The 12,147-nt window shown below is 38.0% G+C and overlaps 1 protein-coding gene across 3 annotated transcripts in view; it reads left to right on the forward strand.

Moving 5' to 3' along the window:
• Positions 1-313: 313 nt before the first annotated feature.
• Positions 314-12,147, forward strand: part of LOC134673876 (KH domain-containing, RNA-binding, signal transduction-associated protein 3-like) — a 201,367-nt gene continuing 189,533 nt past the window's right edge. For all 3 annotated transcript variants that reach the window (XR_010099515.1, XM_063531930.1, XM_063531931.1), the window contains exons 1-2: positions 314-373; positions 3,778-3,926. Coding sequence is in view for 2 of the 3 variants with exons in the window: in XM_063531930.1 (XP_063388000.1) it covers positions 3,830-3,926 (97 nt within the window). In the remaining variant the exon portion in view is untranslated. The remainder of the gene's footprint in view (positions 374-3,777; positions 3,927-12,147) is intronic.

Consider the following 12,147-nt stretch of genomic DNA (forward strand, 5'->3'; position numbering starts at 1 on the left):
AAACGCATTCCAGCTGTCACACTGACCCATTTCCGCGATCAAAACGCCATTAGACAAATCGCTAATATAAATTAAGAGCGTTTTTGACGCCCGACTCCCGGTGGCGGCCATTTGTAAAAATAGTGGTTGAAAAGCCGTCGCGCGCGCCGCTCGCATCGCCAAAATATATCTGTGTTTGAACTATATACGAAAATAATAATGTTCCGTGCATTTTTAAGTTGAATAGTTTTTGTGGAAGTGAAAATTGACGACAGTTGTGAAAAATAATGTTTTAAAATAGTGTAATAGTGTTTTTGGAATGAAAAAGGAATAGTTTTTGTACATATGGTGAACGTGTAATAAGGGATTTCTGAAAATAAGATTAATTTTAATGGTCAGTTTTTCAAACCCAATTTATTTTTGTTTATTAACTATTTAAGTACTTAAATCAGTAACATATATTATCTAACTATGCCAATTTGTAATTTTTAAACTTACATAAAAATAAAATTCAAAACCATGACATCCGCGATCCTGGGCTTAAACCCACAAGGCCTTAATCCTAAATCTTTTTCTCAAAGATAAAACTATTTTTTTACCTCCTACTAAATACTAGACAACATATTTAACAGTGATATCGTGAGAGAGTAGAGTTCAATCACGGCTTCAATAAATAGATTTCCATCTCCACTTCATAAGACAAAGCCGGCAATCATATAAGCTATCAATAGTAATAGACCTAGATAATGTCAATATCACCACAACCTAGCATAGTGTTGGTAGAGACTAGCTAGACTCAACTGTGTATTTCAGACTTAAATAATTATGTCGAAACTCGAGTTTTCCGCCGATTCTAATGTACACTGACATCAAAATTATATCAAAATGATGTAATTTGCCTAGTTATCGCGCACCAATACATGCAGGGATAAATTGGTGACCTATAATATGGTGGAAAGATTTGCTGGCTAGGGATGAGGTCTTGGTGGCTCAGATGGCAGAGCGCTGGAGTATCATGATGATGATGGTGATGAGCATCGTTCGCAGACGTTTCTGCTTGTTAAAAATTAAAATACTATTAGTATTTATTTATGGACCATTAGTTGACTGAAATCAAGCTTTCATTAACCAATTCATTCATTCATTCATTTTTGACGGAGTTTTGATTCGTAGGCTCGAGTTCGTTTTGGATTGCTACAATCTGATTGCGGTGATGCTATAGTTCGTTTTTTTTAGCATTAGAAAGAACTTCGCAGAAGTAAGCTTGTGGTTCCAAATCCGGCACTTTTAGCGGTAATAATTTGAAGTAAATTATATGTATTGACCATGCTACATTAGATAATTCAATAATTATTAACAATTAAAGAGCCTGATAAAAACTGCACGCTTGCTTCTGTGGAGTTCTTTCTAATGCTAAAAAAAACGAACTATAGAAAGCTGTACAATTTCCAGGACTCTCTCGTCAGTGCGTTTAACAAAGATCCAATAAAGGACTCGACTCTGTAGTTCTTTTTTGCGCAGTCTCGAGTCTCGTAAAAACGAGTCGAGTTCTTTAAATTGAGACTCAAAAGACTCGAGTTTCTGCCAACACTAACCTAGCAGTGTCAAGTAAATAACCAAACAATTGGATTCCATTATTGTGTCGGCTGTCTGCTTTGATCTACAATAATATTGCTGGTTTAACCACATTAGAACGTAAATTGATACTCGTACCGATTTGATAAGCTATGTGTTCAAATAACAAAATACATATAGGTATTGTTATTAATCTTATATCAAAATAGGCAAATAGATTTAGACCAAGAAACACCTGCAACAATTATGAGTCAACCTGTAGGTATTATATTATAAACGCGAACTCTTTCTGTCTGATACCGTCTCGCTTAACGGCTGAACGGATTTAGATGAAATTTGGTACTTTGATCTTCATCATTATCATCATCCCACGCAGGCAGAAGCTAAATACAGGGTGTTACTGACCATCGGGCTTTAAATCCAGGGCTCGATTCTACTCGCTAAACTGAGCTACTTTTATTATGGCACCAACCCCGAAATCCCGAATTTTTTTTTTACTTTTTCATACATTTTGGCTGATCAGATGTCGACGTTTTCTATGGAAAAGCCAAAAAAATTTCCCCGATTTTAGGGTTGGTCCCATAGTAAAAGTAGCTCAGTTTAGCGAGTAAAATCAAGCCCTGGAATTAAAGCCCCATGGTCAGACACATACTGTATACATATACAAATATTTGTATATGAACTTACATATAAATACCTTTACATATATAGTTGAAGCTATATATAAAGGGCAGGTGGCTTGCCTCTCCGTGACTGATTTCTTACGAAAATAGAAGTTTAGCCAAATGTAAAGTAGCACATGTGTTTTGGGTCTAGAGCTATCTAGGCATACCATCAGCCAAAACTGCCAATGCAGTCGAAATTTTAAAAATCTTAATTTGATTTGATATTTGTGAGACTGGAACGTGTTAATAGTTATTTGTACAACAAGAGATCAAAGTTTGATATTTCTTCGAGTGCTTATTTTGAGTCCCGTGCAAGCGAAAGATTCTATAATAGATTCACGAGCGTAGCGAGTAAATCTAATTTAGAATCTTGAGCGTAGTAAGGGATTCAAAAGCGCACGAGATGTAAATAACTTTGATCTCGTGTAGTATACAAAATTTTTCACCCTAAGCAGTGAGAACATACCTAGAGGGACAGAGATAATAGAACCCAATTATATCGAACTTGTATTAGACCCCGCATGTTGAAATGACATTTGACTATAAAGGTCACTTGAATGACATTTTGTCTCACTCTGTGAGCAAATTGCGATTTTACTCACTCATTTTGTCTCACTCAGTGAGCAAAATGCGATTTTGCTCACTGAGTGAGACAAAATGACTCAGTGAGCTTTAATCGCATTTTGCTCACTGTTTTTAAGAAGCAAAGTACCTACCCTTGTTCGAGCTGCTGAGGTGAAAAATTATTATTCACGACACCAACTGGTAAAGGCTCTCTTGATTGTTCAACAACCGATAGCAATGTTGCATTTTATTCACATGTGAGGCAAAGTAATCAAATGCAAATTTTTCTTATGTTTGCTGGTTGAATTTACTTTTAAATGATGATTTTGAATGATACATATTTAATAACATTCATTTGGATTTGATTTGGTTCGTTCATTATTTGATATCTTACAATTAATATTTTCTTCGGGTTGGTGTGGTGAAAATTTTGGAATTATTCGCTTGCTCGGATATCAATATTAGCACGAGCGGTTAAACAACAACTTTGCCCCCTTGTAAAACAAATAACTATTGCACGGGTTACTACTATACTCATAAGCCGAATAAACGCTCGACACGATTCGATCCAATTTTCGAGGATCTTCTTCATGAAGTACCGCTGCACGCTGTTAAAAATATGTTAAAAATACCAGAGACTAATATGTATAATTATTACAAGCTTTTATTTACTTTCACCTCACCGTTGTCTGTCTGTCTGTAATCAAATCTTGCAAGTTAAATTTGATCCACTTCCCGGTTTCCAATTGAGCTGAAATTTTGCATGCATATATGAATCGGATGATAATGCAATATTATGGTACCATTGAGCTGATCTGATGATGGAGACAGTAGGTGACCATAGGAACTCTGTAATGAAACAACGCAACCTAATTGTGTTTGGGGTTTTTAGAATTGTCTCGATGAGTATTAGTTACCTAAGTAGGTACAGTCAGCGATAAAAGCTTGTACCAAAAATGAAATTTTTGCCAAAAACTTTTTTCTTTCTTTCCAGATAAGTGAAGTGCAGTGTAGTGCAGTGCGAGTGTGATGTGGGAAGCCTGAGCATGGAGAGTGGTTTGCCGGCGTCCGACGCCGACGACGGCCCGCCGGGCTCGTCCGGCAGCGGCTCATCGTCCGGTACCGGATACTATCACAAGAACGGTCAGTTTATTATTATATTTATATAAAGCCAACCACTGACTAACAGTCCGCCGGACGATATCGGCCGGTCAGTTGTTCGGAGCTGTCAAATTTTTGTTCTAACTGACAGGCCGATATCGTCCGGCGGCCTGTTAGTCAGTAGTCGGCTTAATAATTAGTATTTGACGGATTTAGTACAGAAAAACTAATTCGCATGACTTCAGATAGAATGGCATATAGACATAAGGTCGCCAACCTCCGGGATGGAGAAGGCACTTAAAGAAGAAGAAGAAGAAGAAGACGGATTTATGTCAATGAAGCTTGTAGAAAGTATGTTTTTAGGGTTCCGTACCCAAAGGGTAAAACGGGACCCTATTACTAAGACTTCGCTGTCCGTCCGTCCGTCCGTCTGTCACCAGGCTGTATCTCACGAACCATGATAGCTAGACAGTTGAAATTTTCACAGATGATGTATTTCTGTTGCCGCTATAACAACAAATACTGAAAACAGAATAAAATAAAGATTTAAATGGGGCTCCCATACAACAAACGTGATTTTTGACCAAAGTTAAGCAACGTCGGGAGGGGTCAGTACTTGGATGGGTGACCGTTTTCTTTTTGCTTTTTTTTTTGTTTTTTTTTTTGCATTATGGTACGGAACCCTTCGTGCGCGAGTCCGACTCGCACTTGCCCGGTTTTATGATATAGACACAAAATACATAATAGTACTGCCGTACAGAAAGGACACTTCCTATAAAACCGAAGTTTGACAGCGATTCAGGGACGAATCATGCTGTCCCTTTCTAATGTATGGCACTATCCCTTTCAAGTTAGGGTCGTCAAAATTCAAGTCATTATCCTTATTTGTGATCGTGTAAGCAAAAGGACGTCAAGTGGTGCCAACCCTAATAATTGCTCGGAGCAATGCTGAGCCGAACGGAGCCGAGAATACCCGAGGAGTGTCGCCCCACTGATATAGGAGGCAAACGAGAAGACGGATCGCCTGGTGGTAAGCGATAACCGTCGCCCATGGACACCCGCAACACCAGAGGGCTTGTTAGTGCGTTGCCGGCATTTAAGATGGAAGTACGCATATTTCTTGAAGGTTTGATGGTCGTATCGTCGTAACTAAAACTATAGCCTTTAGGTATTTAAATAAATGTAAAAATTGTTGGTATACTACCAACAATTTTTACAAATTGCACATTTTCGGGTAGTTATAACATTTCTTCGGGTGACAAGCAAACTTCACTAACTAACACCATTGAAATTATTGGACAATAAACCGTGTCACAAGTGTAATAAACTGCATTGTTACTTTAATTTTTTGATAGTACTTAGTGACTATTGCTTGTCACCCGACGATTTATTGGTTAACCAACCAAATACAAAACCACCTGGATCAGTCACTGAACTACCTGACTTTAACCCACATTCTTTGACCGTGTAATGTTTTTATCTACCCTCAACGGGCTATAGGAGCCAATTGAAGGTAGATTTTATTTATTTTAACAAGCTTTTATTCCGTTGTCTGTTATCAAATCTTTCAAGTTAAATTTGATCCACTTTCCGGTTTCCGATTGATCTGAAATTTTGCATACATACGTAAGTCGGGTGACAATGCAATATAAAGAATGACTCACGTTAGACCGGGCCGTGTCCGGGCCGGAGCTTCCGGGGCATACTTTTCTATGACATGACAGGCGATTACGTGATGCTTTCCATAGAAAACGAAGCTCCGGAAGCTCCGGCCCGGACACGGCCCGGTCTAACGTGAGTCATCCTTTACGGTGTCATCGAGCTGATCTGATGATGGAGATCAGAGGTGGCCATAGGAACTTTGTGATAAAACAACGAAACCTAATTGTGTTTGGGGTTTTTAGAATTGTCTCGATGAGTATTAATTGCCCGTGGAAAGAAAAGTACAGTCAGCGATAAAAGCTTGTACCAAAAATGAAATTTTTGCCAAAAACTTATTTATTGAAATACCTAAAGATACAGAGTACAAGACTAATTTAAGACGTCGTAAATTAGGGCACATTCATCAACTACGCGTCTAACTGCGACCCATTGCGATGTTATTTACGACTCTGATGTTTATGTGACGCAAATATATCACGAGATGACGAGATAAGGATGTAACGGTCACGATATAACAATATCATTCGATTCTTTACATCTTATACCTTTAAACGAGCAATTCTTGTATATTTATTTATTTATTTATTTATATATATATATTGGGGATCTCGGAAACTGCTCTAACGATTCCGATGAAACTCGCTATATAGGGGTTTTCGGGGGCGAAAAATCGATCTAGCTAGGTCTTATCTCTGGGAAATGGCGAATATTTGAGTATTTATATGTTTTCCGAGCAAAGCTCGGTTTCCCAGATATTTTTATACAAAAAAAGATAAACGGAATATTTCGCCGACAAAAACGCAATTTTTTTCCCCGTAATGAAGACATAAACTAAATTTCTTACCATATCTATGTGCAAGACTGTCCGATGGAGTACTGTGGTAACAGCAGAGCATGGGTGATGAATAAAACTTCATCCTGTATTGTTATTCTCAGTGTGTGTGTATTGCCAGTGTGGGAGAACCATAAAGATTTTAGAGGCGAATAACGTAGTACCGTTTTAATGATTTATGTGTTTTCGGCGTAGGTTACATGCAAATATAAGTCCGCTGCGACACGCTCAATCGCAGAATTAATGGTAGACGGAAAATTATTGTCATCTCTTGAAGCCTGCGTCATACCTAACACACGTAATAAATAATAATAATAATTTCTACATGACATTAAAAGCTCTCCAAGGGGCCTCTACGTGTTGGATCTGTATCCCCACGCAAGCCTATCAAAAGACCGGGATTAATAGGCCATTTCAATTATTTACACGTCCCACTGCTAGGCACGGGCCTCATGCGTTAAGGCGCCCAATGATTAACAGTCCGCCAGATGGTCTCGGCCTGTCAGTCTGAACAAAATTTTGACAGTTCCGAACAACTGACAGGCCGATACCGTCCGGCGGACTGTCAATCAGTGGGCCCCTTTAGAGGGCTTGGGCTAATGTAGTCCACACGCTAGATCAAAGCGGATTGAGGACTTCACATACACCTTTGAATTTCTTCGCAGGTTTCCTCACGATGTTTTGCTTCACCGAAAAGCTAATGCACTTAAAAGCAATGATAATGGAGCACTTTCTCAGAAAATTTCTATTTTATCTTCTGTAGGTATTTAAAACTCATATAAATTGAATATAAACTAATTATTAATTTCGTTTAGTAGTACCACTGTATATATATTGTATATAAAAGACATAAATTTCATACGTAAAATGGGTATTAATGTTTGAGCCAAAATTTTATCATTTTTGAAAAATACTTTACATATAAATTTAAGCCCGCTGGCACACATGATCTATTGGAGGATTAATAGGGATTTAGTCAAATTTTGCGGCTTTATTTGAAGGATTGAAAAATTTGAACTCAGGGTGGCCTGCGTCATATTTTACCGGCGGTACTTTTAATATCATTTGATATTTACCAGTCGCTTTTCGGTGAAGGAAAACATCGTCAGGAAACCGGACTAATCCCAAAAAGGCCTAGTTTTCCCTCTGGGTTAGAAGGTCAGATGGCAGTCGCTTTCGTAAAAACTAGTGCCTACGTCAAATCATGGGATTAGTTGTCAAGCGGACCCCAGGCTCTCATGAGCTGTGGCGAAATGCCGGGATAACGCGAGGAAGAAGAAGGTACTTTTAATTTCGTAATCGATTAATATCCGGCCGGATAGTAGGCCAGTATCCGGTCTCCGGCCGGATAGTAAAATAATGGCCGGATAGGCTGGATACCGGATAGTAACCGAATATCCGGTGCATCTCTAATATAAATCAACATGTCAGTACCGTTCCCTAAAGCTGAATAAACAATGTCTACGTCGAGTAGCTAATAGATGCCACTATTCAAATCCTGCTTAATAAATGAATGCATAGTATAAAGAAAATAGTAGTTTATCCTCTAGGATTAAAAAACATTTAGAAGTCTACTTCTAGGAGTTTTTTTAATGTTCAAAACTTCAAATATACTCATTGACATATTTAGAGGAACGCACAAAGGTTTATTTATTATAGTTCGTTTTTATTAGCCTTAGATATCCTCTAAGTTATTATTAGCATTAGAAAAAAGTAAGCGATCTTGACATGTCTTATAATTGAAAAAACCGGACAAGTGCGAGTCGGACTCGCCCAACGAGGGTTCCGTATACTTTATATATCATCAGTGAAAATTTCAACTGTCTAGCTATCACGGTTCGTGAGATACAGCCTGGTGACAGACGGACGAACGGCCGGACGGACGGAAGGACGGACAGCGGAGTCTTAGTAATAGGGTCCCGTTTTACCCTTTGGGTACGGAGCCCTAAAATTTTTTTTTTAATCAGTAACTATTACTTATGAAAGCAGAAGAATATAAATGATCGTATTAGATTCATAATTGTTACATATTTACCGTGACTTATTTTTAAAACGTGTTTATCAATTAAAAGACACGTCAAGATTGTTTACCTTTTTTAGCACCTAAAGTATGTTATTTCAAAATTAGCATTTAAACTTTTTTTTTATCTCTCAATTTGTCCATTAGTGTAATGTTCAAATATGTGAGTTACGGTAAAAAAAACGCACAATTATTTTGGGTTACCTCTTGTCTGAACTCTGAGTCTACATAAACATCAAACTGTATTAAGTAAGGGCCGTGCACGTCATAGGCTCCGCCACCGTGTGGCCCCAATCGGAAACTTAACACATTCACTACCCCCGACGCACATGTGCGTCCACCGTCATACAAGTTTGTTCCTAGGCCCCCTGGCAGTGAATGCGTTAGTCTTGACATTTCACGCCAATAAAAACCAGGCAAGTGCGAGTCCGACTCGCGCACGAAGGGTTCCGTACCATAAAGCAAAAAAAAAAAAAACAAAAAAAAAAAACGGTCACCCATCCAAGTACTGACCACTCCCGACGTTGCTTAACTTTGGTAAAAAATCACGTTTGTTGTATGGGAGCCCCATTTAAATCTTTATTTTATTCTGTTTTTAGTATTTGTTGTTATAGCGGCAACAGAAATACATCATCTGTGAAAATTTCAACTGTCTAGCTATCACGGTTCGTGAGATACAGCCTGGTGACAGACGGACGGACGGACGGACGGACAGCGAAGACTTAGTAATAGGGTCCCGTTTTACCCTTTGGGTACGGAACCCTAAAAACCGGGCAAGTGCGAGTCGGACTCGCGCACGAAGGGTTCCGTACCATAATGCAAAAAAAAACAAAAAAAAAAACGGTCACCCATCCAAGTACTGACCACTCCCGACGTTGCTTAACTTTGGTCAAAAATCACGTTTGTTGTATGGGAGCCCCATTGAAATCTTTATTTTATTCTATTTTTAGTATTTGTTGTTATAGCGGCAACAGAAATACATCATCTGTGAAAATTTCAACTGTCTAGCTATCACGGTTCGTGAGATACAGCCTGGTGACAGACGGACGGACGGACGGACGGACGGACAGCGAAGTCTTAGTAATAGGGTCCCGTTTTACCCTTTGGGTACGGAACCCTAAAAAGGAGGCCCAGTGCTGCCCCCTACAGTTCACGCTCTCTATAAACCAGCATGTCATTACCGTTCCCTGAAGCTGAATAAATAATGTCTGCAGTCAACTGACTAATAGAAGCTACTATTCAAATGCTTATTAATGGTAATGAAAATTACAGAGTTAATGGAAACAAGTAGTCTCTCCAAGATAATCTAAGATAATTTTAGTATAGTAGTTTAGTAGGTAAATACAGCATAAATCGTAGAATAAGTAGTTTTTGTCAATAAAGATCCATATGTTGTATTCTTACTATACGACTTTCTTATTTATCTACTTCAGCGTTCTCTAAAAATAGCCTAGATACTTATTCTTTGCTCTCTGATATTCTATTTAAGGCTTTTATTGGCATTGGCTTAATGCGATTATTTAATTCTTGAGGAAGGTTTAGGTCTGTGTCATCTGTGTGTGATGTACCTAAAGGTTTCGTGTAAATTGGTTGAATTAAGTACTCTTACAAATCCGGGGCGGGTCGTTAGTGTTTGCATATAATATAACATATATTATGTAATATATAACGCGGTATGTATAATGCAATGGCGCGCTATAATCCAGCCATGTCAAAAGGTCCTTACGGCTCGATTCGGAAAATGAATTAGATTTCTACTAGACTTCAACAAGTTACGATATGGATAATTTAAAGATATTTGTAAGATAGATATGTCAAATTTGACGTTTCCGCGATTCTAGAGGTCCTCTTGAACGATTTCGACAAGTTATGACTTAGATATCCAAGTCACATTTAGTCCAAAGCTAATGTAGATCTAGTTGATCTCGAAGTCGTCTCTAGATGTTGTGATTATCTCGTAATCCGAATAGGCCTCTTAGTATGTTAACCTACTTGTTTTACTCTGACTATAAGGTAGAGAAGCTAAGAGGGGGGCATAATTAATGATTCGCAGTAAAACGCACCTGCTCCAGCTATTATTTTACAACATTTACCTGGAAGAGAAAACCAGGATAAGTGTGAGCTGGTTTTATATATAGTTGCTTAGGAATGAGGGCTCAAGCTATATTGGCTTGAGGTAATCGTTGAGAAAAAATGTGAATTAAAGGTAACAGATACCCTGGAGTTATGATGATGATGTGACTTATCTCGGAGATATTAAGTTTAAAATCTATAATTACGGGTAAACTTGGGTCAGGTACAGTTGAGTTCACAAAAATCTTTACAAGCCAACGTTCCAAAAATATATTTACATAACCTCTAAGATACTGACAGTTAGGTCGCGAAAATGTCTACTATAGGCCAAAGGTATGGTGCAATCTTTTCGAACGATGGCGCCATAATTTTCAGCCTACTCTCGAGTAGATGGCGTTAATATTAATATTTAATAAGCTAACACATATCAGTGAAAAATTAATGATCAAAGTCAACTGGCGTCCTAACAGTTTTAATCGTCTGTCAAAAGATGGCAGAAAATGTACTGTACCTAACAACATAATTTACCATGAAATTAACTCTCTATTTCAAATTCTCTTTGCTTACATAATATCGACTAAGCTTATGAAACAATAATTATCATCGTCATTTATAGATTTAACTTTAAGTCTGTAATCCTCTTTTAACAAATAACTGAGGCGGTTTCATCCTCATACTATATTTCAGTATAATACTGCAAGCTAACGAAACTTTTCACTTAAGACACATCTGCATTAAGTCCTGAAGCTGAGAGGTGAATAATTATTTGGTTTACTTACACCAGCCACTTATTCATAAGATTTACTGCGCCCAGTGTAAGATGATCTTTAAGTAAAGGAAAACTAGTCATATAAAATCGCAATTAAAATTTAAAAAAAAATCCGGGCAAGTGCGAGTTGGACTCGCGCACGAAGGGTTCCGTACCATAATAAAAAAAACTGAAAAAAAATGCAAAAAAAAACGGTCACCCATCCAAGTACTGACCACGCCCGACGTTGCTTAACTTTGGTCAAAAATCACGTTTGTTGTATAGGAGCCCCATTTAATCTTTACTTTATTCTGTTTTTAGTATTTGTTGTTATAGCGGCAACAGAAATACATCATCTGTGAAAATTTCAACTGTCTAGCTATCACGGTTCGTGAGATACAGCCTGGTGACAGACAGACAGACGGACGGACGGACGGACAGCGAAGTCTTAGTAATAGGGTACCGTTTTACCCACAAAACAAAGAAGTAATAGAAGTGAAACGTACGTCTATAGCGTGTGGCAAGATTAAGGTTAGCTGCATTCACTTTCAGCACAGACTATTGACAGTTCAGTATGGCGCTTTTGACATGTCAGATGTGAAAACGATTCTAGTAAAAATTAGAAATAATTACGAATATGCCGTGCTGCTCCATTTTGGAGTGTAAAAATAATAGCCGATTAAAAAATATTAGATATGGAGGCATTTCATATCATCGGTAAGTATTATTTCAAGTAATATTTCAATATTTTTTGCATTTTCGGTTTCCGCAAGGATTTTTGGATTGTTTAGTACAAAAATCAAATTTATATAAATGAGATAAGGTTGATATCTACTTAGCGTAAAAGTCATGTACGGGTGCGCTATTCCGCCAAGTGCGAGGACCATATCAAAAATGTTATCGATGTCGATGTTCGTATAAATATACA

This window comes from Cydia fagiglandana, chromosome 19, assembly GCF_963556715.1.
Source record: "Cydia fagiglandana chromosome 19, ilCydFagi1.1, whole genome shotgun sequence".
In the NCBI taxonomy this organism is placed as follows: Eukaryota; Metazoa; Arthropoda; class Insecta; order Lepidoptera; family Tortricidae; genus Cydia; species Cydia fagiglandana.